At 42.5% G+C, this 22,448-nt stretch overlaps 2 protein-coding genes across 2 annotated transcripts in view; one reads left to right on the forward strand and one right to left on the reverse strand.

Annotated features, from left to right (window-relative positions):
* The window catches only part of LOC311141162 (NACHT, LRR and PYD domains-containing protein 3-like), a gene marked incomplete at its 5' end in the record, with an annotated part of 340,648 nt that overhangs the window by 264,010 nt on the left and 54,190 nt on the right, over positions 1-22,448 (reverse strand). The window lies entirely within an intron of this gene.
* LOC311141534 (NLR family CARD domain-containing protein 3-like) lies at positions 14,050-17,383 on the forward strand. Its single transcript, XM_084176895.1, has 4 exons — positions 14,050-14,246; positions 14,376-14,604; positions 15,003-16,764; positions 17,058-17,383. Exons 2-4 carry the CDS (start codon positions 14,394-14,396, stop codon positions 17,245-17,247), a joined length of 2,163 nt encoding a protein of 720 aa, XP_084033021.1. The 5' UTR covers positions 14,050-14,246; positions 14,376-14,393; the 3' UTR covers positions 17,248-17,383.

Raw genomic sequence — 22,448 nt, forward strand, 5'->3', positions numbered from 1 at the left:
GGCCTCATCCATAGGAATGTACAGAGTGCCAATCATCAGGAAGGTGCTCTCAGAACGGAAAATATATAATGACTTGACAGTTTAATCATACAAAATGGCGCTAACTGGACGTGGGCAAGTCAAATTCAATCAGTGGAGGTTGCTGAGGGGAGGACGGCTCATATTAATGATACCATTCCACCTATTCCGCTCCAGCCATTGCCACAAGCCCCTCCTCCCCAATTAAGGTGCCACCAACCTCCTGTGAATTCAATACATCAATATTCATTCGTCATAGTTCTACATTTCACATTTCGTTTGATAAATGTAATTGTATCATAGTTCTACTATAGTGTAGCAATCTGTGCAACTTCCGGCGTGAGTTTACTGTGAACACTGAGGCTGTACCCACTTTAAGTTACAGTTTAGACAGAGACCAAGTAGGCTATTTGATCATAATGTAAAAAAGGCCTCCAATAACATTTAACGTGGAAATAGCTGTTCTATCATTCAGCCTACAGTAGCAGCCAATGTGTGGTGTTCAATGTAAGCCTACATTCCATGAGACATTCCAAAAAACATGCAGAGCTTGACATTAACCTGTTTATCTACTTGTCCTTCACACAAGGAGGAGGTGACTGAACATTTTGTTGTGTTTGATGCAAGAAACCACTTTACTAAATAAAATGCATCATTATTCCCATACCATTATTACAGAGAATCAGACAAATTATGCTACCATCTGCCTATTGGCTACTTAGTTTATTCAAGCATGTCTCAAAATACAACACTGCCCCTTTAAGACAGAAAAAACTCTTTACCTGACTCACTTTTCAAAGATGTCTAGAAATGTACATGTTTTGTGCTGTTGTAGGAAGCAATCACTCCCCTATTGCTGACTACAAATGATCTATAACTGGGATAATAACTCACTAACTAGCAAAGGATATGAACAAATGATCTATAACTGGGATAATAACTCACTAACTATCAAAGGATATGAACAAATGATCTATAACTGGGATAATAACTCACTAACTATCAAAGGACATGAACAAATTATCTATAACTGGGATAATAACTCACTAACTATCAAAGGATATTAACAAATGATCTATAACTGGGATAATAACTCACTTACTATCAAAGGATATGAACAAATGATCTATAACTGGGATAATAACTCACTAACTATCAAAGGATATGAACAAATGATCTATAACTGGGATAATAACTCACTAACTATCAAAGGATATGAACAAATGATCTATAACTGGGATAATAACTCACTAACTATCAAAGGATATGAACAAATGATCTATAACTGGGATAATAACTCACTAACTATCAAAGGATATGAACAAATGTCCACACGTTGCTACATGTAGCTCTCGCTTTGATCTCAAAACAAGCGCATCGACTCACGACCGCTGATGCTGTAAAAACAGTCCAGTTCAAAGTGAATGGTACAAATCCATATATAGCAATGGTCTATTTGCATATACAGTACCAGTCAACAGTTTGGACACACCTACTCATTCAAGGGTTTTTCTTTATTTTTACTGTTTTATACATGAAATCATGTAATAACCAAAAAAGTGTTAAACAAATAAAAATAGATTTTAGATTTTAGATTCTTCAAAGTAGCCACCCTTTGCCTTGATGACAGCTTTGCACACTCTTGGCATTCTCTCAACCAGCTTCACCTGGAATGCTTTTCCAACAGTCTTGAAAGAGTTCCCACATCTGCTGAGCACTTGTTGGCTGCTTTTCCTTCACTCTGCGTTCCAACTCATCGCAAACCATCTCAATTGGGTTGAGGTCGGGTGATTGTGGAGGCCAGGTCATCTGATGCAGCACTCCATCACTCTCCTTCTTGGTCAGATAGCCCTTACATAGCCTGGAGGTGTGTTATGTCATTGTCCTGTTGAAAACAAATTATAGTCCCACTAAGCGCAAACCAGATGGGATGGCGTATCGCTGCAGAATGCTGTGGTAGCCATGCTGGTTAAGTGTGCCTTGAATTCTAAATAATTCACAGACAGTGTCACCAGCAAAGCACCCCCACACCATAACACCTCCTCCTCCATGCTTTACGGTGGGAACTACACATGCCGAGATCATCCGTTCACCCACACCGCTTCTCACAAAGACACGGCGGTTGGAACCAAAAATCTCACATTTGGACCCAACAGACCAAAGGACAGATTTCCACCGGTCTAATATTTATTTCCCATATTTCTTGGCCCAAGCAAGTCTCTTCTTCTTATTGGTGTCCTTTAGTAGTGGTTTCTTTGCAGCAATTCAACCATGAAGGCCTGATTCACACAGTCCCCTCTGAACAGTTGATGTTGAGATGTGTCTGTGACTTGAACTCTGTGAAGCATTTATTTGGGCTGCAATTTCTGAGGCTGGTAACTTTAATGAACCTATCCTCTGCAGCAGAGGTAACTCTGGGTCTTCTTTTCCTGTGGCGGTCCTCATGAGAGCCAGTTTCATCATAGCGCTTGATGGTTTTTGCGACTGCACTTGAAGAAACTTTCAAAGTTCTTGACATTTTCCGGATTGACTGACCTTCATGTCTTAAAGTAATGATGGGCTGTTGTTTCTCTTTGCTTATTTGAGCTGTTCTTGCCATAATATGGACTTGGTCTTTTACCAAATAGGGCTATCTTCTGTATACCACCCATACCTTGTCAGAACACAACTGATTGGCTCAAACGCATTAAGGAAAGAAATTCTACAAATTAACTTTTAACAAGGCACACCTCTTAATTGAAATGCATTCCAGGTGATTACCTCATGAAGCTGTTTGAGAGAATGCCAAGAGTGTGCAAAGCTGTTATCAAGGCAAAGGGTGGCTACTTTGAAGAATCTCAAATATAAAATATATTTTGATTTGTTTAACACTTTTTTGGTTACTACATAATTCCATATCTGTTATTTCATAGTTTTGATGTCCTCACTATTATTCTACAATGTAGAAAATAGTAAAAATAAAGAAAAACCCTTGAATGAGTAGGTGTGTCCAAACTTTTGAGTTGCTAATATTGCATTGATACGATCACAATTCCCACAGTAAAGGGAAACGTTGATAGTGATAACTAACGGTGAAATCTCTAGAAATCTCGTGCTTCTCTGTGCACGCTGATATTTCTTCTGTGTGGCAGTCCCGGGGGAGCTGTGAGCCTGCGCACGGGCGCAGCTTAGAGGGAACATTGGTCACAATTCCAACCAAGTAACCCTATTGGTGCCAATGGAGCGATGCGTAGGGTGACTGTAACCCTATTGGTGCCAATGGAGCGATGCGTAGGGTGATTGCCTTTCACACGAGCAACCCTGGTTTGCTTCCCTGCCCTGCTGTTCGCTACATTGGTGTCAGAATTGGAATGGCGGCTGTGAGGCCATCAGAATGCACGGCGCGGACGTGTGAGTAGTCGACTTCCTGGTCGGAGGGGGCAGTGTGAGCCACATTCCAATTCCCACCATGTGGGTTAACCCTATTGGTGCGATGCGTAGGGTGTTTGCCTTTCTCACCATCGACCTGGGTTCTCTTCCCTGCCCTGTTTGATACACTACTGATGTCATAGACTACCTGTTGAACACAGAGACACTATGATATGAGCGAAAGGATTTGAGGATAATATCAGTTAGTGTTGATTTAGAGTTGTCTTCTGGGTTCAGCCTTCTAGCTGCCTTTATCAATAGGGTGAAATATAACAAATGACATGGTCTCAGAGTTTGGAGATAACCAGTCCCAGTTTAAATCACTATGACAACCATTTCATTATTTCCCCAGAGCAGCAAGGAAATCTAGAGACTCAACTTTTGCTAAATCAAAAAATCACCTTTATTCACCAAGTACATTTAAACATTCATATGTAGGATCTTAATTTGGAACATTTAGAATGAAAAGACTTAACTAATGGTTCGTGTCTCTGGCAACCGAACCGATAGAAGGAACGACCAGCCGGCTTGGGTAGCAATCCCTTGTGTCGGGACTATATCTTGTGGAAGGATGAAATAGAATGATAGAGTGTATAGTCCTTTAGTCTCTATGGACCAGATGGTAGTGTACAGTTCAGAGATGGCTTGATGTGGTGAGCAGCATAGAGTGTATAGTCCTTTAGTCTCTATGGGCCAGATGGTAGTGTACAGTTCAGAGATGGCTTGATGTGGTGTGCAGCATAGAGTGTATAGTCCTTTAGTCTCTATGGACCAGATGGTAGTGTACAGTTCAGAGATGGCTTGATGTGGTGTGCAGCATAGAGTGTATAGTCCTTTAGTCTCTATGGACCAGATGGTAGTGTACAGTTCAGAGATGGCTTGATGTGGTGTGCAGCATAGAGTGTATAGTCCTTTAGTCTCTATGGACCAGATGGCCAGTTGTTGAGGGCTACAGCATGGGGAAAGAAACTGTTCAGATGGGGGTCTATAACATCCAATCACATAGGTTTACAGCAGCTGACAGTTGCAACATCATTGCTAATAATGCAAACTGCCTTGGTTTAGATAAAGACAAGTTCTGTACAGATGAAGGATCTTAATTGAATCAGCCTGTTGCAGGATAACTATTTGAGGGTTAAAAAGGCTTCGGAAGTTAGTAATTTCCACTTTTCCACCTTTCCCTTTTGAAAAATGTAAATTTATTATAATCCACATAATAATTCAAATGTTGTGTTGCTTCAGGATTATTTTCCTGCTGTAGCAAACCGGCTCAAATTAAGATCCTACATCTGTAGCAATATACCTGTCTTTAATGTACATGGCTATATTAGGAGGACATGATTCTCTTTAGACCATTGTTTCTTGACCATTTGACATATTTTATTTACTGTTGTTTAGGCTGGTTGAATGAGTTCCCTATGAGAGGCTACTTCATCTGCAAGAAAACAGGCGGCCGCACCAGTTTCCTCATATGAAATTAAAAGTAAGTGTGTAGCCTACGCACTTACAAAATGGCTGTTGAAACTGTGGCACATATTTCTCTGCAACATTAAAATTAGGATAAATGTGTTGATTTGAAGGAAAGACGGGCAGACCCTGGTAAGTCTAGGCTACATAGAACTATTATATTAGAAAGTTAGGTCGTTTACAGACATTCAATAGTCAGCGTAGGTTTGATATATGATCACTTATCATGCTGACCAACTTGATGGTCTCTGTTGGAAATGTGAAACATGTCATGCCTAGGCTACATGCTCTGTCCTGCTACTGGTAGGCCTGTAATGTTATGGGAACTGATCTGAACAGGTTTAGGCTGGTCATCTAGGATATGTAGGCTATAGCTGAGGTATAGACCTCCATCTGCATATCACTAACAAATCGCTATTATATATTATAACCTAGCCTACTTTACATAATATAAATATCCTACTTGTTGCAAAAATACTTTCTGAATGGATCAATGATTTCCCCTCAGATCAATCATGCCCGTTTTAGCCCTTCTGTCTACATTCTCAGATTGAAAGACAACAAATGGCCGACTTTTAATGAATAGAAATAAGTGTGAGACATGGCCTTGTGTTGCTGCACTGTCTATAACTACCTTAACAAAAAGTGACTTATTATTATTATTGACAGTTAACATGGAGAAGAGATGTCACAACCTGATGTTCATCTGATTGCATTAAATAGCCTGACTGTTTCGATGTGTCTGTTAGTAAATTTTTTATTTCTAAGAGATCATGAGTAAAAGAGAACAATGGACATTCTAGAATGAGTTGTCACTGTGTTCACCACAACCAACATGCTGCATCTCTGTTTAGGGGTCAGTGCTCTAAAATGAGTTTCTCTGGGGAGAGAGAGGAGGGGGTCCCTGCCTCTAAAATATCTCTCTCTGGGGGGAGAGAGGAGGGGGTCCTTGCCTCTAAAATGAGTCTCTCTGGGGAGAGAGAGGAGGGGGTCCTTGCCTCTAAAATTAGTCTGTCTGGGGGACATGACACCAAAGCTAAGAGGTGAGATGACAATTTTGTTTAAGAATTCTTAAGTTTATTCCCAAAATGCTATACCCACACTTTTTTTCAGCAGAAATGATTGCCTTGGGTACCTTCAATATTACTGGGTACCTTCAATATTACTGTTCTCAGATTTTTTATTAATGGATTTGAGATGTGTATAAAAATGTACGTTTTTTTGGCTAAATGCTATATATCCATTGTTTAGCTGGAATGGGATGTTCGTATCCTGTATATTTGACTGTGATATGTGGTTGTCTCACCTAGATATCTTAAGATGAATGCACTTACAGATGCCATATCTTAATTTGACCCAGTTTCTCACAGCAGGAAAATAATCCTGCAGCAATAGAAAATATAAATTATTATGTGCATTATAATTCATGAACATTTTTTGTAGTGGTTGGTACATTTTTCATTAGGGCAAATAAAGTTTGACATTTTTAAAGTAGAAATTACAAACTCTAGAAGCCTTTTTAAAGCTTGAATACACTACAATACGGCAACTGTATTTTAAGTCACTCTGGGTACGGTTTCCCGATAGCGATGGAATTTAGGCTTACCAGTGTTTTAAGATGCATCTTTCCTACAACGGCTGAAGATGTAACATGTATTTCCCAAGCACCACGCAGAGAGAACGGTCGCCAAGTGCGTTGTTGGAGCATGTCGTTATTTAGAGGATCGAAAGAAAGGGAGCGCTGCTCTCGGATCAGATTTCTCCATTCAAATCTTTCCTTAACATTATAATTAGTTCCCAATACTGATGACAGATCAGCTCCTAGAGAGATATTACCACCTACGGCTGCAAATATTGAGGCGGCTTATTCTAAATCAGAGATTTGGAACATCATTGGGCACATGTTAGGCTACACATCATGAAATATATTTAGACAAATTACAGACCGTAGTCTAAAAGTAGAAAGATATATCTCAATTGATTGAACATGAAACATATTTCAATATGATTGAAATAGGACTATAGCCTACTGTTTATATTTTAATGCTGTCATCTCGGTTTTCATTTGAAGCATCATGTTATACGTCGCTTGTTTGCATCAATTGCAAAGACATTTGCCACTTTGTATTTGTAGTCAACTTTGTTCTGAATTTATCTGCGGTCACAGAGAGACGGATAAACCATGTGAATCTATGTTTAGCGGAGATCTTCTGTGTATAAAGTGACGCGAGAGGGCAAAAAAGCATCTAACGACGCAGTGGTCTGAGGCAGGAGTTATTTTCGGGGTGCCTCAAGTATGCTGGACACATGATATTTTTAACAACGTTTTTTTTTCGGATAAAAAGTTGTTCATTGCATCCGCCATGGAGCCCAGCTTAATAATATTACCTTCTGTCCGTCGTTATAAAGTAATCGCAAAAAAACAGGCCTTATTTTAGGTCATTTCTCACCCTACCAGCTCCTATTAGTTCTAATGAGCTCCGTGACACCGACTCGCCTTCAGAACGTTCTATTCCCAGTCCATTGTTCTGCGTCACTATTGTTATCAATGAGACCTGCCTGCGTTAACCCTGTAGGTTTACCTCAGGTAACTTATTATTAACAAGGTTACGGCTACTATGTTTTTCTCGACCAGAGATGACTAAATTAATGTTCAGGCTTATTGATAGTCGTTATAGTAATGAAGTATAATTTCAAAACATGAGCATAAAAACAGCTAATAATAAACATGAATCATCATTATATTATTTCACAGTAATCTGTTAAATGCTTTTCCAGTCGTTCCTCTTGCATTAACAGTGTGGAAAGGGACAGTAAAAAGCGTGTGCAGGAGTTTTCCTGTGAGGGGGAGTGGTGGTGTATCCAGGGAGAAAACTTAACTGATCTTCTGAAATGTCATTCGTGGTCTTATGCTGCCATCTATTGGAATTATTTAGCAACTGCAGTAGTACTGAATAAAGTATATCCTTACTAAAGTAGTAATTACTCAGAATTTCTAAATATGACATTTTCTAGTTCATTTTACCACTTACAACCATATCATAACAATGTATAGCATAACAAACAATGAAACTGACATAAACCAAAAACACCATACATTTAGTTAACTATATATATATACTATTTATTTAGATGGGTGACATTATTTGCCAAAGTAATACCACTGTAGATAAAGAAGAGCTCTCCTGTAGGTGTACCAGAACTTTCAAAGGCCATTTTCTCAAAATTGAGGTTACAAGTCTATTATCTTTCAAAGCAGAATTACTTTCCCATTGTTCCTCAACTGTAGTGTATGATATACCGTTTTCTAGCTGAGTCTCTACTTTTATCCAATGTAAAAAAACACCATTTCAAATGTTGCTACATAAGATCGAATCGAGCCGGTTGGTCACATTTGACTGTGTAAAACCTAGCAGTACTACTTATTTCTCTGAGAGTGAGGCTGATATATATTATTACTGTATAAAACCTAGCAGTGCTACTTATTTCTCTGATAGTGAGGCAGATATATATTATTACTGTGTAAAACCTAGTAGTACTACTTATTTCTCTGAGAGTGAGGCAGATATACTTTGGGGAGAACAAGTATTTGATACACTGCCGTTTTTGCAGGTTTTCCTACTTACAAAGCATGTAGAGGTCTGTAACTTTTAGCATAGGTACACTTCAACTGTGAGAGACAGAATCTAAAACAAAAATCCAGAAAATCACATTGTATGATGTTTAAGTAATTAATTTGCATTTTATTGCATGACATAAGTATTTGCTCACCTACCAACCAGTAAGAATTCTGGCTCTCACAGACCTGTTAGTTTTTCTTTAAGAAGCCCTCCTGTTCTCCACTCATTACCTGTATTAACTGCCCCTGTTTGAACTCGTTACCTGTATAAAAGACACCTGTCCACACACTCAAACAGACTCCAACCTCTCCACAATGGCCAAGACCAGAGAGCTGTGTAAGGACATCAGGGATACAATTGTAGAACTGCACAGGCTGGGATGGGCTACAGGACAATAGGCAAGCAGCTTGGAGAGAAGGCAACAACTGTTGGCGCAATTATTAGAAAATGGAAGAAGTTCAAGATGACGGTCAATCACCCTCGGTCTGGGGCTCCATACAAGATCTCACCTCGTGGGGCATCAATGATCATGAGGAAGGTGAGGGATCAGCCCAGAACTACACGGCAGGACCTGGTCAATGACCTGAAGAGAGCTGGGACCACAAAAACCATTAGTAACACACTATGCCATCATGTATTAAAATCCTGCAGCGCACGCAAGGTCCCCCTGCTCAAGCCAGCCCATGTCCCGTCTGAAGTTTGCCAATGACCATCTGGATGATCCAGAGGAGGAATGGGAGAAGGTCATGTGGTCTGATGAGACAAAAATATAGCTTTTTGGTCTAAACTCCACTCGCCGTGTTTGGAGGAAGAAGAGGGATGAGTACAACCCCAAGAACACCATCCTAACCATGAAGCATGGAGGCGGAAACATCATTCTTTTGGGATGCTTTTCTGCAAAGGGGACAGGACGACTGCACCGTATTGAGGGGAGGATGGATGGGGCCATGTATCGCAAGATCTTGGCCAACAACCTCCTTCCCTCAGTAAGAGCATTGAAGATGGGTCGTGGCTGGGTCTTCAAGCATGACAACAACCCAAAACACACAGCCAGGGCAACTAAGGAGTGGCTCCGTAAGAAGCATCTCAAAGTCCTGGAGTGGCCTAGCCAGTCTCCAGACCTGAACCAAATAGAAAATCTTTGGAGGGAGCTGAAAGTCAGTATTGCCCAGCGACAGCCCCGAAACCTGAAGGATCTGGAGAAGGTCTGTATGGAGGAGTGGGTCAAAATCCCTGCTGCAGTGTGTGCAAACCTGGTCAAGACCTACAGGAAACTTATGATCTCTGTAATTGCAAACAAAGGTTTCTGTACCAAATATTAAGTTCTGCTTTTCTGATGTATCAAATACTTATGTCATGTAATAAAATGCCAATTAACTACTTAACAATCATACAATGTGATTTTCTGGATTTTTGTTTTAGATTCCGTCTCTCACAGTTGAAGTGTACCTATGATAATAATTACAGAACTCTACATGCTTTGAAAGTAGGAAAACCTGCAAAATCGGCAGTGTTTCAAATACTTGATCTCCCCACTGTATATTATTACTGTGTAAAACCTAGCAGTACTACTTATTTCTCTGAGAGTGAGGAAGATATATATTATTACTGTGTAAAACCTAGCAATACTAATTATTTCTCTGAGAGTGAGGCAGATATATATTATTACTGTGTAAAACCTAGCAGTACTAATTATGTATCTGAGAGTGATGTCACGATCGTCTAGGAGTGAAGGAGACCAAAGCGCAGCGCGTTGAACGAACATGACTTTAATTGAAAAAACACCGAAATACAAAACAAAAGACGACTCGTGAAGTCCACAGTACAACGACTGAAACACGGAACAATAACCCACAATGCCCACAAGAAAACCTACAGAATAAATATGGCTCCCAATCAGAGATAACGAGCCGACAGCTGACACTCGTTACCTCCGATTGGGAGTCATATGACTAATCAACATAAAACCCAAACCTAGAAATGACACAACTAGATCCCACATAGAAATACACCCAACAGAAAATGACAACCCTGGCTCACAACTAAGAGTCCCGGAGCCAGAACGTCACAGTATCCCCCCTAAAGGCGCGGACTGCGACCGCGCCTCACAACCCCACAATAGGGGAGGGCTGGGTGGGTGTTGCTCCCCGGAGGCGGTTCCGGCTCCGGGCTTGACCACCACCCCACTATAGTTACTACCCGCCTTCTTAACCTCCTCCCAATGACCACCCTCCACTTAAACCCACCTGGATTAATGGGCAGCACCGGACTAAGAGGCAGCACCAGGCTAAGGGACAGCACCGGACTAAGGGGCAGCACTGGACTAAGGGGCAGCACTGGACTAAGGGGCAGCACCTGACTAAATGGCGGATCCTGGCTGGCTGGCTCTGGCGGATCCTGGCTGGACGGCTCTGGCGGATCCTGGCTGGACGGCTCTGGCGGATCCTGGCTGGACGGCTCATGGCTGGCTGACGGATCTGGCTGCTCATGGCTGGCTGACGGATCTGGCTGCTCATGGCTGGCTGACGGATCTGGCCACTCATGGCTGGCGGAAGGCTCTGGCTGATCCCGTCTGGCGGAAGACTCTGGCTGCTCCTGTCTGGCGGAAGGCTCTGGCTGATCCGGTCTGACGGAAGGCTCTGGCTGCTCCTGTCTGGCGGAAGGCTCTGGCTGATCCTGTCTGGCGGAAGGCTCTGGCTGATCCTGTCTGGCGGAAGGCTCTGGCTGATCCTGTCTGGCGGAAGGCTCTGGCTGATCCTGTCTGGCGGAAGGCTCTGGCTGATCCTGTCTGGCGGAAGGCTCTGGCTGATCCTGTCTGGCGGAGAGCTCTAGCGGCTCCGGTCTGGCGGACGGCTCTGAAGGCTCATGGCAGACGGGCGGCTTTGCAGGCTCAGGACAGACGGGCAGTTCAGACGGCGTTGGGCAGACGGACAGTTCAGACGGCGTTGGGCAGACGGGCAGTTCAGACGGCGTTGGGCAGACGGGCAGTTCAGACGGCGTTGGGCAGACGGGCAGTTCAGGCGCCGTTGGGCAGACGGGCAGTTCAGACGGCGTTGGGCAGACGGGCAGTTCAGACGGCGTTGGGCAGACGGGCAGTTCAGGCGCCGTTGGGCAGACGGGCAGTTCAGACGGCGTTGGGCAGACGGGTAGTTCAGACGGCGTTGGGCAGACGGACAGTTCAGGCCCCGTTGGGCAGACGGCAGACTCTGGCCGTCTGAGGCGCACCGTAGGCCTGGTGCGTGGTGCCGGAACTGGAGGTACCGGGCTGAGGACACGCATCTTAGGGCTAGTGCGGGGAGAAGCAACAGGGCATGCTTGGCCCTGGGGACGCACCGTAGGCCTGATGCGTGGTGCCAGAACTGGAGGTACCGGGCTGAGGACACGCATCTCAGGGCTAGTGCGGGAAGCAGCAACAGGGCATGCTTGGCCCTGGGGACGCACATAAGGCCTAGTGCGGGGAGCAGCAACAGGGCATGCTGGACCCTGGGGACGCACATAAGGCCTAGTGCGGAGAGCAGGAACAGGCCGGGCTGGGCTGGCGACGCGCACCGTATCCCTGGTGCGAGAGGCCGGAACAGGCCGGGCCGGGCTGGCGAAGCGCACCGTATCCCTGGTGCGTGGAGTAGGAACAGGCCGGGCTGGGCTGGCGACGCGCACCGTATCCCTGGTGCGAGTGGCCGGAACAGGCCGGGCCGGGCTGGCGAAGCGCACCGTATACCTGGTGCATGGAGTAGGAACAGGCCGGGCTGAGCTGGCGACGCGCACCGTATCCCTGGTGCGAGTGGCCGGAACAGGCCGGGCCGGGCTGGCGAAGCGCACCGTATCCCTGGTGCGTGGAGTAGGAACAGGCCGGGCTGAGCTGGCGACGCGCACCGTATCCCTGGTGCGAGTGGCCGGAACAGGCCTGGTCGGGCTGGCGTAGCACACCGTGGACCTGGTGCTTGGAGTAGGAACAGGCCGGTCCGTACCGGGAACACACACCACTGGCCTCAACCGAGGATCAGGAACGGGCCGGACCGGACTGGCAACACACATCAGTCCTTCACGCCGTGCCACAAACACTTCCCTCCCTCTACTCGCCAATGGCTCCCATACTCCGTTAGCCTTCTCTCCTTTTCTCCCTGTGGCAGCCTCCTGCTGCCCAGCCGCCCAAGCCATGTGCCCCCCCCAAAAAACTTTTTGGGGTTGCCTCCCGTCCTTCCGACGATGGCCCTGCCGATGCCGTTGCTCCTCTCCTGTCAGGTTCTCCCCCTTCATCGCCCTCCGGTACCGGACGGCCTCCTCCTGGGTAATATGTCCCCAGCCGAGGAGGACATCCACCAACGTTCTCTCCTGACCCGGCGCCTCCTCCCATGTCCAGACCCTTTGCTCCTGGACGCGCTGCTTGGTCCTTTTGTGGTGGGTTATTCTGTCACGATCGTCTAGGAGTGAAGGAGACCAAAGCGCAGCGCGTTGAACGAACATGACTTTAATTGAAAAAACACCGAAATACAAAACAAAAGACGACTCGTGAAGTCCACAGTACAACGACTGAAACACGGAACAATAACCCACAATGCCCACAAGAAAACCTACAGAATAAATATGGCTCCCAATCAGAGATAACGAGCCGACAGCTGACACTCGTTACCTCCGATTGGGAGTCATATGACTAATCAACATAAAACCCAAACCTAGAAATGACACAACTAGATCCCACATAGAAATACACCCAACAGAAAATGACAACCCTGGCTCACAACTAAGAGTCCCGGAGCCAGAACGTCACAAGTGAGGCAGATATATTATTACTGTGTAAAACCTAGCAGTACTACTTATTTCTCTGAGAGTGAGGCAGATATATTATTACTGTGTAAAACCTAGTAGTACTACTTATTTCTCTGAGAGTGAGGCAGATATGTAGCATTTTGCAAAAAAACATGATTATTTGTCTCTCTGAAATGAAACCATCAAGTGATAGATTTTAAACAAATACATGTCTGTCATTGAACAATCCCATACCTTGATTAGCTACTGAAAAAACACACCAATCTTTTTAATAATTTCTTCAAACAATAAAAGCTCATTAACAAACATTTCTGAAAATGGATATATAGCGTTTTGGAATGAAACTCTTGTTTCACCATCTGAACTCAGAGTAGATGAGAGATGTAATGTTTGTCTCTGTTGTGTTGAAGTCCAATCAAGCAGGAGAGACCAGCCTCCCCTGTACCCAAATGTGTGTCCATGAAGAGTGACCGGTCTATGGGTCTATATATAGAGTTCAGAGAGGGAGACTTTTCTAGTGAACAAAGGTAAGAATAACTCATGGGTCATGGTCAGTGAGTTAAACAAAACTGTCTCTAGTCATTTCTCCTCTCCCATTTTACCATTTATTTTGGTTGTTTTCATAATCCATAGGCTAAACCTTTTTTCCATTTTCATAGTCCTGAAACAATATTAAACTAACACAACATTCCCTGTTTTGTGTGTGTGTGTGTGTGTGTGTGTGTGTGTGTGTGTGTGTGTGTGTGTGTGTGTGCGTGTGTGTGTGTGTGTGTGTGTGTGTGTGTGTGTGTGTGTGTGTGTGTGTGTGTGTGTGTGTGTGTGTGTGTTTGTGTGTGTGCACTCCCTGGATGAGGAGATGTAATCTCATGTTTTGTCCACAGAAACCAACAGGAGAGATCAGAGTCAGAGATTCTCAGTGGTCAGTCTTCCCAGAGTCATCAAACAGACCTGGCCTCCATATTCAGTGTATGTGGTCCTGTTATGTACATTTGTTTTTGTTTACCTCAAGTAAAGTTGATCTATCAATCATTCTTTAATGTGTTAATGAGAAAGCATTTAGTCTCTTGCTTAACTTATTTACTTGATTTATTTCAGTTGCTTGAAGAGAATATTATGACATTTGTGAAGAACGAGCTGAAGATGTTCAAGAGGATTCTTAGTCCAGAACTCCTAGAAGGCTTTGAGAGTCAGAAGCAGGATAAGGAAGTGGTGGATGCTGAAGATGAGAAGCAGGAGAGCAGTGCCAGAGATGGGGCTCTGAAGATCACACTGCACGTCCTGAGGAAAATGAACCAGAAGGAGCTTGCTGACACACTGGAGAAAAGTAAGAGCTGTCTGCCTCATGTTGAATGCTCTTTTAGAACATTTAAAAGCTGTAGCTAAAGTACAGCTAAAGTAGCTGTGTAACTAAATGATATTGTAGCAGCCTTAACACAACACCTAGTGACCTCATCAAGTAGCAGCAGGGATGTGTTGTGGTGATTAATTTAGGCAGAGAGAAGAGGAGAGACAGAAAGAGAGACAACATTATTAATGCCATCAATAATACCAATAATGATATAAATCAGTCACACCAGTGTGCAATGCATTATGAAAACATTTACAGATTTATAGAGACAGTTAAGAGAATAAATGATTATAATGTAAACTTTATAAGACAGTCTTACAATACTGTAGGCATTAAAACAGATGTAATATTAATAACCTCTGTGTTATTTCTAGATTCAGATGAGCGTGCTGTGATTCTTCAGCGTGAACTCAAATCTAATCTAAAGAAGAAGTTTCAATGTGTATTTGAGGGTATCGCTAAACAAGGAAACCCAACACTTCTCAATAAGATCTACACAGAGCTCTACATCACAGAGGGTGGAACAGGAGAGGTCAATAATGAACATGAGCTGAGACAGATTGAGACAACAACCAGGAAACAAGCAAGACCAGAGACTGCAATCAAATGTAACGACATCTTCAGACCCTTAACTGGACAAGACAAACTTATCAGAACTGTGCTGACAAAGGGAGTCGCTGGCATTGGAAAAACTGTCTCTGTGCAGAAGTTCATTCTGGACTGGGCTGAAGGAATCGCAAATCAGGATGTCCAATTTGTATTTTCATTCCCTTTTCGGGAGCTGAATTTGATGAAAAAGGAAAAACACACTTTCATTGAACTTCTCAATCACTTCTCAATGGAAACCAAAGAATCAACAATCTCCAACTACGACAAGTACAAAGTTCTGTTCATCTTTGATGGTCTGGATGAGTGCCGACTGCCCCTAGACTTCCAGAAGAACAAGATCTGTTGTGACGTCACAGAGTCAACCTCAGTGGATGTTCTGCTGACAAATCTCATCAAGGGAAATCTGCTTTCCTCTGCTCTCCTCTGGATAACTACCCGACCTGCAGCAGCCAATCAGATCCCTTCAGGGTGTGTTGACCAGGTGACAGAGGTACGAGGGTTCAATGACCCACAGAAGGAGGAGTACTTCAGGAAGAGATTCAGTGATGAGGACCTGGCCAGAAGAATAATCTCACACATAAAGACATCAAGGAGCCTCCACATCATGTGCCACATTCCAGTCTTCTGTTGGATTTCTGCAATAGTCCTTGAACACATGCTGAAACATAAGAGAGAAGAGATGCCCAAGACTCTGACTGAGATGTACTCACTCCTTGTGTTGTTTCATACCAAACAGAAGAATGAAAAGTATCTTGGGAAAGAAGAGACAGGTCCACACTGGAATAAAGAGAGCATTCTGTCACTGGGAAAACTGGCTTTTCAACAGCTTGTGCATGGCAATCTGATTTTCTATGAAGAGGACCTGAAAGAGGCTGGCATTGATGTCAATGAAGCCTCAGTGTACTCAGGATTGTGCACACAGCTCTTTAAAGAGGAATGTGTGCTGTACCAGGACAAGGTGTACTGCTTCGTGCATCTGAGCATTCAGGAGTTTCTGGCTGCTGTATATGTGTTCCTCTCATTCATCAACAACAATGAGAATCTAATGGCCGAACCGCAAGTTACTGAAGTTACTGTCTACAAGAGTGCTGTGGATAAAGCCTTACAAAGTGAGACAGGAAACCTGGACCTGTTCCTCCGCTTCCTTCTGGGCCTCTCACTGGAGTCCAATCAGAAGCACTTACGAGGTCTACTGACAAAGACAAGAAGCAGCTCACAGAGCCATGAAGAAACAGTCAAGTACATCAAGGAGAAGATCAGGAAGAATCCCTCTCCAGAGAGGTGCATCAATCTGTTCCACTGTCTGAATGAACTGAATGACAATTCTCTAGTGGAGGAGATCCAAAGCTACCTGAGATCAGGAAGTCTCTCAGAAGTCAAACTGTCACCTGCACAGTGGTCAGCTCTGGTCTTTGTGTTGCTGACTTCAGAAAAGGAGCTGGATGTGGTTGACCTGAAGAAATACTCCAGATCAGAGGAAGGTCTTCTGAGGCTGCTGCCAGTGGTCAAAGCCTCCAGAGCTGCACTGTGAGTACATAAAATGACATTTAAGTACTAATCATCAGGAAGAAATATTCAGTTTAGAGTAAAATATGTATTATAATATGTATATAATGTATAATATTAAATTGAAAAACTTACTGAATCAGTGCATTGGTGTTCACATTAGTATAACAATGTGACCATGCAATTCTAGGAGACGGAAGATGAATCTATATGTTGTTTAAGAGAATAAACCAAATGCATCTGCCATTGTCCTTCTACACTACTGGTGTTAAATTAACAGTGTGTTTGTGAAATCATGATGATCTCTCTGTCAGGCTGTCAGGCTGTGGAGTCACAGAGAAAGGCTGTGCTTCTCTGGTCTCAGCTCTGAAGTCAAACCCCTCACACCTGAGAGAGCTGGATCTGAGTAACAATGACCTGAAGGATTCAGGAGTGAAGCTGCTCTCTGCTGGACTGGGGAATCCCCACTGTAAACTGGAGACTCTGAGGTCAGTATTCCTGTAGTTGGTCAACAAGTGATAACTGTTCACCAGATCCACATGTGTTTACCAGGCACACATAGTCCACACCATATGTGTTTGGACAGTGAAGCTTACAGTTTTACATTTGGTGCTATGCTCCAGCATTTTGGATTTGAGATATAATGTTTCATATTAGGCAACAGTACATAATGTCACCTTTTATTTGAAGGTAATGGTGAGAGGTTAGCATGTTTTGTTGTAGCCTCTGTAACTTTCTCACCCATTATTATTCATGATTCATTCATGATCCTTCTCAATCATGGCATCATCAGGATTACTTTAGTAGTGTTTAGAAACATGTTATCTACTCACTTAGAAAGAACATGACTCAACACCAACGAATAGCAGTGTGGTTTTAATATGATTTGACTCTTTGCAGGCTGTCAGGCTGTCTAGTCACAGAGGAAGGCTGTGCTTCTCTGGTCTCAGCTCTGAAGTCAAACCCCTCACACCTGAGAGAGCTGGATCTGAGAAACAATGACCTGAAGGATTCAGGAGTGAAGCTGCTCTCTGCTGTCCTGGGGAATCCCCACTGTAAACTGGAGACTCTGAAGTCAGTATTCCTGTATCACTCAATGAACACACACACACTGGACACACACACACAGGACACAAACACACACTACACACACACACACACACACACACACACACACACTCTGGACACACACACACACACACACACACACACTGGACACACACACACACATACACACACACTCTGGACAGACACACACACACACACACACACACACACATATTAATTTAGTAGTGTTTAGAAACATGTTATCTACTGTTAATAATGATACATTAATTAATTTATATACAGTACCAGTCAAAAGTTTGGACACACCTACTCATTCAAGGGTTTTTATTTATTTTTACAATTTTTACATTGTAAAATAATAGTGAAGACATTAAAACTATGAAATAACACATGAAATCATGTAGTAACCAAAAAAGTGTTAAACAGTCTTGAAGGAGTTCCCACATATGCTGAGAACTTGTTGGCTGCTTTTCCTTCACTCTGCGTTACGACTCATCCCAAACCATCTCAATTGGGTTGAGGTTGGGGGATTGTGGAGGCCAGGTCATCTGATGCAGCACTCCATCACTCTCCTTCTTGGTCAAATAGCCCTTACACAGCCTGGAGGTGTGTTGGGTCATTGTCCTGTTGAAAAACCAATGATAGTCCCACTAAGCCCAAACTAGATGGGATGGCGTATCGCTGCAGAATGCTGTGGTAGCCATGCTGGTTAAGTGTGGTTAAATTCTAAATAAATCACAGACAGTGTCACCAGCAAAGCTCCCCCACACCATCACACCATCACACCTCCTCCTCCATGCTTTACGGTGGGAAATACACATGCAGAGATCATCCGTTCACCCACACTGCGTCTAACAAAGACACGGCGGTTGGAACCAAAAATCTCAAATTTGGACTCCAGACCAAAGGACAAATGTCCACAGGTCTAATGTCCATTGCCCGTGTTTGTTGACCCAAACAAGTCTCTTCTTCTTATTGGTGTCCTTTAGTAGTGATTTATTTGAGGCAATTCGACCATGAAGGCCTGATTCACACAGTCCCCTCTGAACAGTTGATGTTGAGATGTGTCTGTGACTTGAACTCTGTGATGCATTTATTTGGGCTGCAATTTCTGAGGCTGGTAACTCTAATGAACTTATCCTCTGCAGCAAAGGTAACTCTGGGTCTTCCATTCCTGTGGCGGTCCTCATGAGATCCAGTTTCATCAAAGCTCTTGATGTTTTTTACGACTGCACTTGAAGAATCTTTCAAAGTTGTTGAAATGTTCCGTATTGACTGGCCGTCCTGTCTTAAAGTAATGATGGACTGTCATTTCTCTTTGCTTATTTGAGCTGTTCTTGCCATAATATTGACTTGGTCTTTTACCAAAAAGGGCTATCTTCTGTATACCCCCCTATCTTGTCACAACACAACTGATTGGCTCAAACACATTAAGAAGGAAAGAAATTCCACAAATTACCTTTTAAGAAGGCACACCTGTTAATTGAAATGCATTCCAGGTGACTACCTCATGAAGCTGGTTGAGAGAATGCCAAGAGTGTGCAAAGCTGTCATCAAGGCAAAGGGTGGCTATTTGAAGAATCTCAAATATAAAATATATTTTGATTAATTTAACACTTTTTTGGTTACTACATGATTCTATATGTGTTATTTCATAGTTTTAAAGTCTTCACTATTATTCTACAATGTCGAAAATAGTAAAAATAAAGAAAAACCATTGAATGAGTTGGTGTGTTTAAACTTTTGACTGGTACTGTATATATACATATATGAATAGATATGGCAGGTTTCAGGACACTGATGTATCTGAAATTGTTGAAAGAATATATTTTCACACCAAAGAAAAGCAGTGTGGTTTTAATATGATTTTACTCTTTGCAGGCTGTCAGGCTGTCTATTCACAGAGGAAGGCTGTGCTTCTCTGGTCTCAGCTCTGAAGTCAAACCCCTCACACCTGAGAGAGCTGGATCTGAGTAACAATGACCTGAAGGATTCAGGAGTGAAGCTGCTCTCTGCTGGACTGGGGAATCCCCACTGTAAAATGGAGACTCTGAGGTCAGTATTCCTGTAGTTGGTCAACAAGTGATAACTGTTCACCAGATCCACATGTGTTTACCAGGCACACATAGTCCACACCATATGTGTTTGGACAGTGAAGCTTACAGGTTTAAATTTGGTGCTATGCTCCAGCATTTTGGATTTGAGGTAGAATGCTTCATATTAGGTGACAGTACATAATGTCACCTTTTATTTGAGGATATTTCATACATATCTGTGTTACTGTGTAGAAATGAAAGCACTTTATGTATCTAGTTCTCCCATTTGAAAAAGTTTTGGACATATTCACTTATATTATATTAAAGTAGTCATAAGTTTAGTATTTGGTCCCATATTCCTTACCTGCAGTGATTACATCAAGCTTGTGATTCTACAAACTTGTTGAATACATTTGCAGTTTGTCTTGGTTGTGTTTTGGATGATGTTTTTCCCAATAGAAACTGAATGGTGAATAATGTCCTGTCATTTTGGAGTCACTTCACTTGTATTGTCAGTAAGAATAGAAGATGTTTCTGAACTCTTCTACATTCATATGGATGCTACCATGATTATGAATAATCATGAATGAATCGTGAATGATGATGAATGAGAAAGTTACAGAGGAACAAGGATCATACCCCCTCTGTTATTGGTAATGGTGAGAGGTTAGCATGTTTTGTTGTAGCCTCTGTAACTTTCTCACTCATTATTATTCATGATTCATTCATGATTTTTCTTAATCAAGGCATCATCAGGATTCATTTAGTAGTGTTTAGAAACGTGTTATCTACTCAATTAGACAGAAGATTAATCCAGTCATCATCCACCATTCAGTTACTATCGGGCAAAACATAACCCAAAACACATCCAAAACAACCTGCAAATGCAACCAACGAGTTCACAACCAAATACTCAACTTTTGACAACTTTAATACACTATAAGTGAATTTGTCAGAATACGTTTGACTTCGTCAAATAGGGGGACTAGATACATAAAGTGATTCATTTCTAAACGGTGAAACAGATATGTATTAAAATACCCTCAAATAAAAGGTGACATTATATACCTCACTGTCTGTCTTTTGACTGATACTGCTTTTTAAACTGCTCTGGTCAGTCTACTCAAATATTTGTACTATGCATTTTTCTATCTACAAGCAATACTTTGATAATTTGTCATTTATAATAAAGATACATTAATATATGAATAGATATGGCAGGTTTCAGGACACTGATGTATCTGAACATTTTGAAAAAATATACTGCCACTATTTTCACCACCAAAGAATAGCAGTGTGGTTTTAAGATGATTTGACTCTGCAGGCTGTCAGGCTGTCTAGTCACAGAGGAAGGCTGTGCTTCTCTGGTCTCAGCTCTGAGGTCAAACCCCTCACACCTGAGAGAGCTGGATCTGAGTAACAATGACCTTAAGGATTCAGGAGTGAAGCTGCTCTCTGCTGGACTGGGGAATCCTAACTGTAAACTGGAGACTCTGAGGTCAGTATTCCTGTAGTTGGTCAACAAGTGATAACTGTTCACCAGATCCACATGTGTTTACCAGGCACACATAGTACACACCATATGTGTTTGGACAGTGAAGCTTACAGTTTTACATTTGGTGCTATGCTCCAGCATTTTGGATTTGAGATAGAATGTTTCATATTAGGCAACAGTACAGAATGTCACCTTTTATTTGATGTTAATGGTGAGACGTTAGCATGTTTTGTTGTAGCCTCTGTAACTTTCTCACTCATTTTTATTCATGATTCATTCATAATTTTTCTTAATCATGGCATCATCAGGATTAATTTAGTAGTGTTTAGAAACATGTTATCTTCTCACTTAGACAGGAAATTACTCAAAACCAAAGAATAGCAGGGTGGTTTTAAAATTATTCTATTTTTCTCTCTACAAGCAATACTTTGATAATTTGTCATTTCTAATAATGAAACATCCATATATGAATAGATATGGCAGGTTTCAGGACTCTGATGTATCTGAATATGTTGAAAAAATATATTTTCACCTCCAAAGAATAGCAGTGTGGTTTTAATATGATTTGACTCTTGTCAGGCTGTCAGGCTGTCTAGTCACAGAGGAAGGCTGTGCTTCTCTGGTCTCAGCTCTGAAGTCAAACCCCTCACACCTGAGAGAGCTGGATTTGAGTAACAATGACCTGAAGGATTCAGGAGTGAAGCTGCTCTCTGCTGGACTGGGGAATCCCCACTGTAAACTGGAGACTCTGAGGTCAGTATTCCTGTAGTTGGTCAACAACTGATAACTGTTCACCAGATCCACATGCGTTTACCAGGCACACATAGTCCACACCATATGTGTTTGGACAGTGAAGCTTACAGTTTTAAATTTGGTGCTATGCTCCAGCCTTTTAGATTTGAGATATAATGTTTCATATTAGGTGACAGTATATAATGTCACCTTTTATTTGAGGATATTTCATACATATCTGTGTTACTGTTTAGAAATGAAAGCACTTTATGTATCTAGTTCTCCCATTTGAAAAAGTCGTAATAATTTGGACATATTCACTTATATTGTATTAAAGTAGTCATAAGTTTAGTATTTGGTCCCATATTCCTTAC

Source organism: Coregonus lavaretus (genome assembly GCF_964263955.1).
Source record: "Coregonus lavaretus genome assembly, chromosome: 2".
NCBI lineage: Eukaryota > Metazoa > Chordata > Actinopteri > Salmoniformes > Salmonidae > Coregonus > Coregonus lavaretus.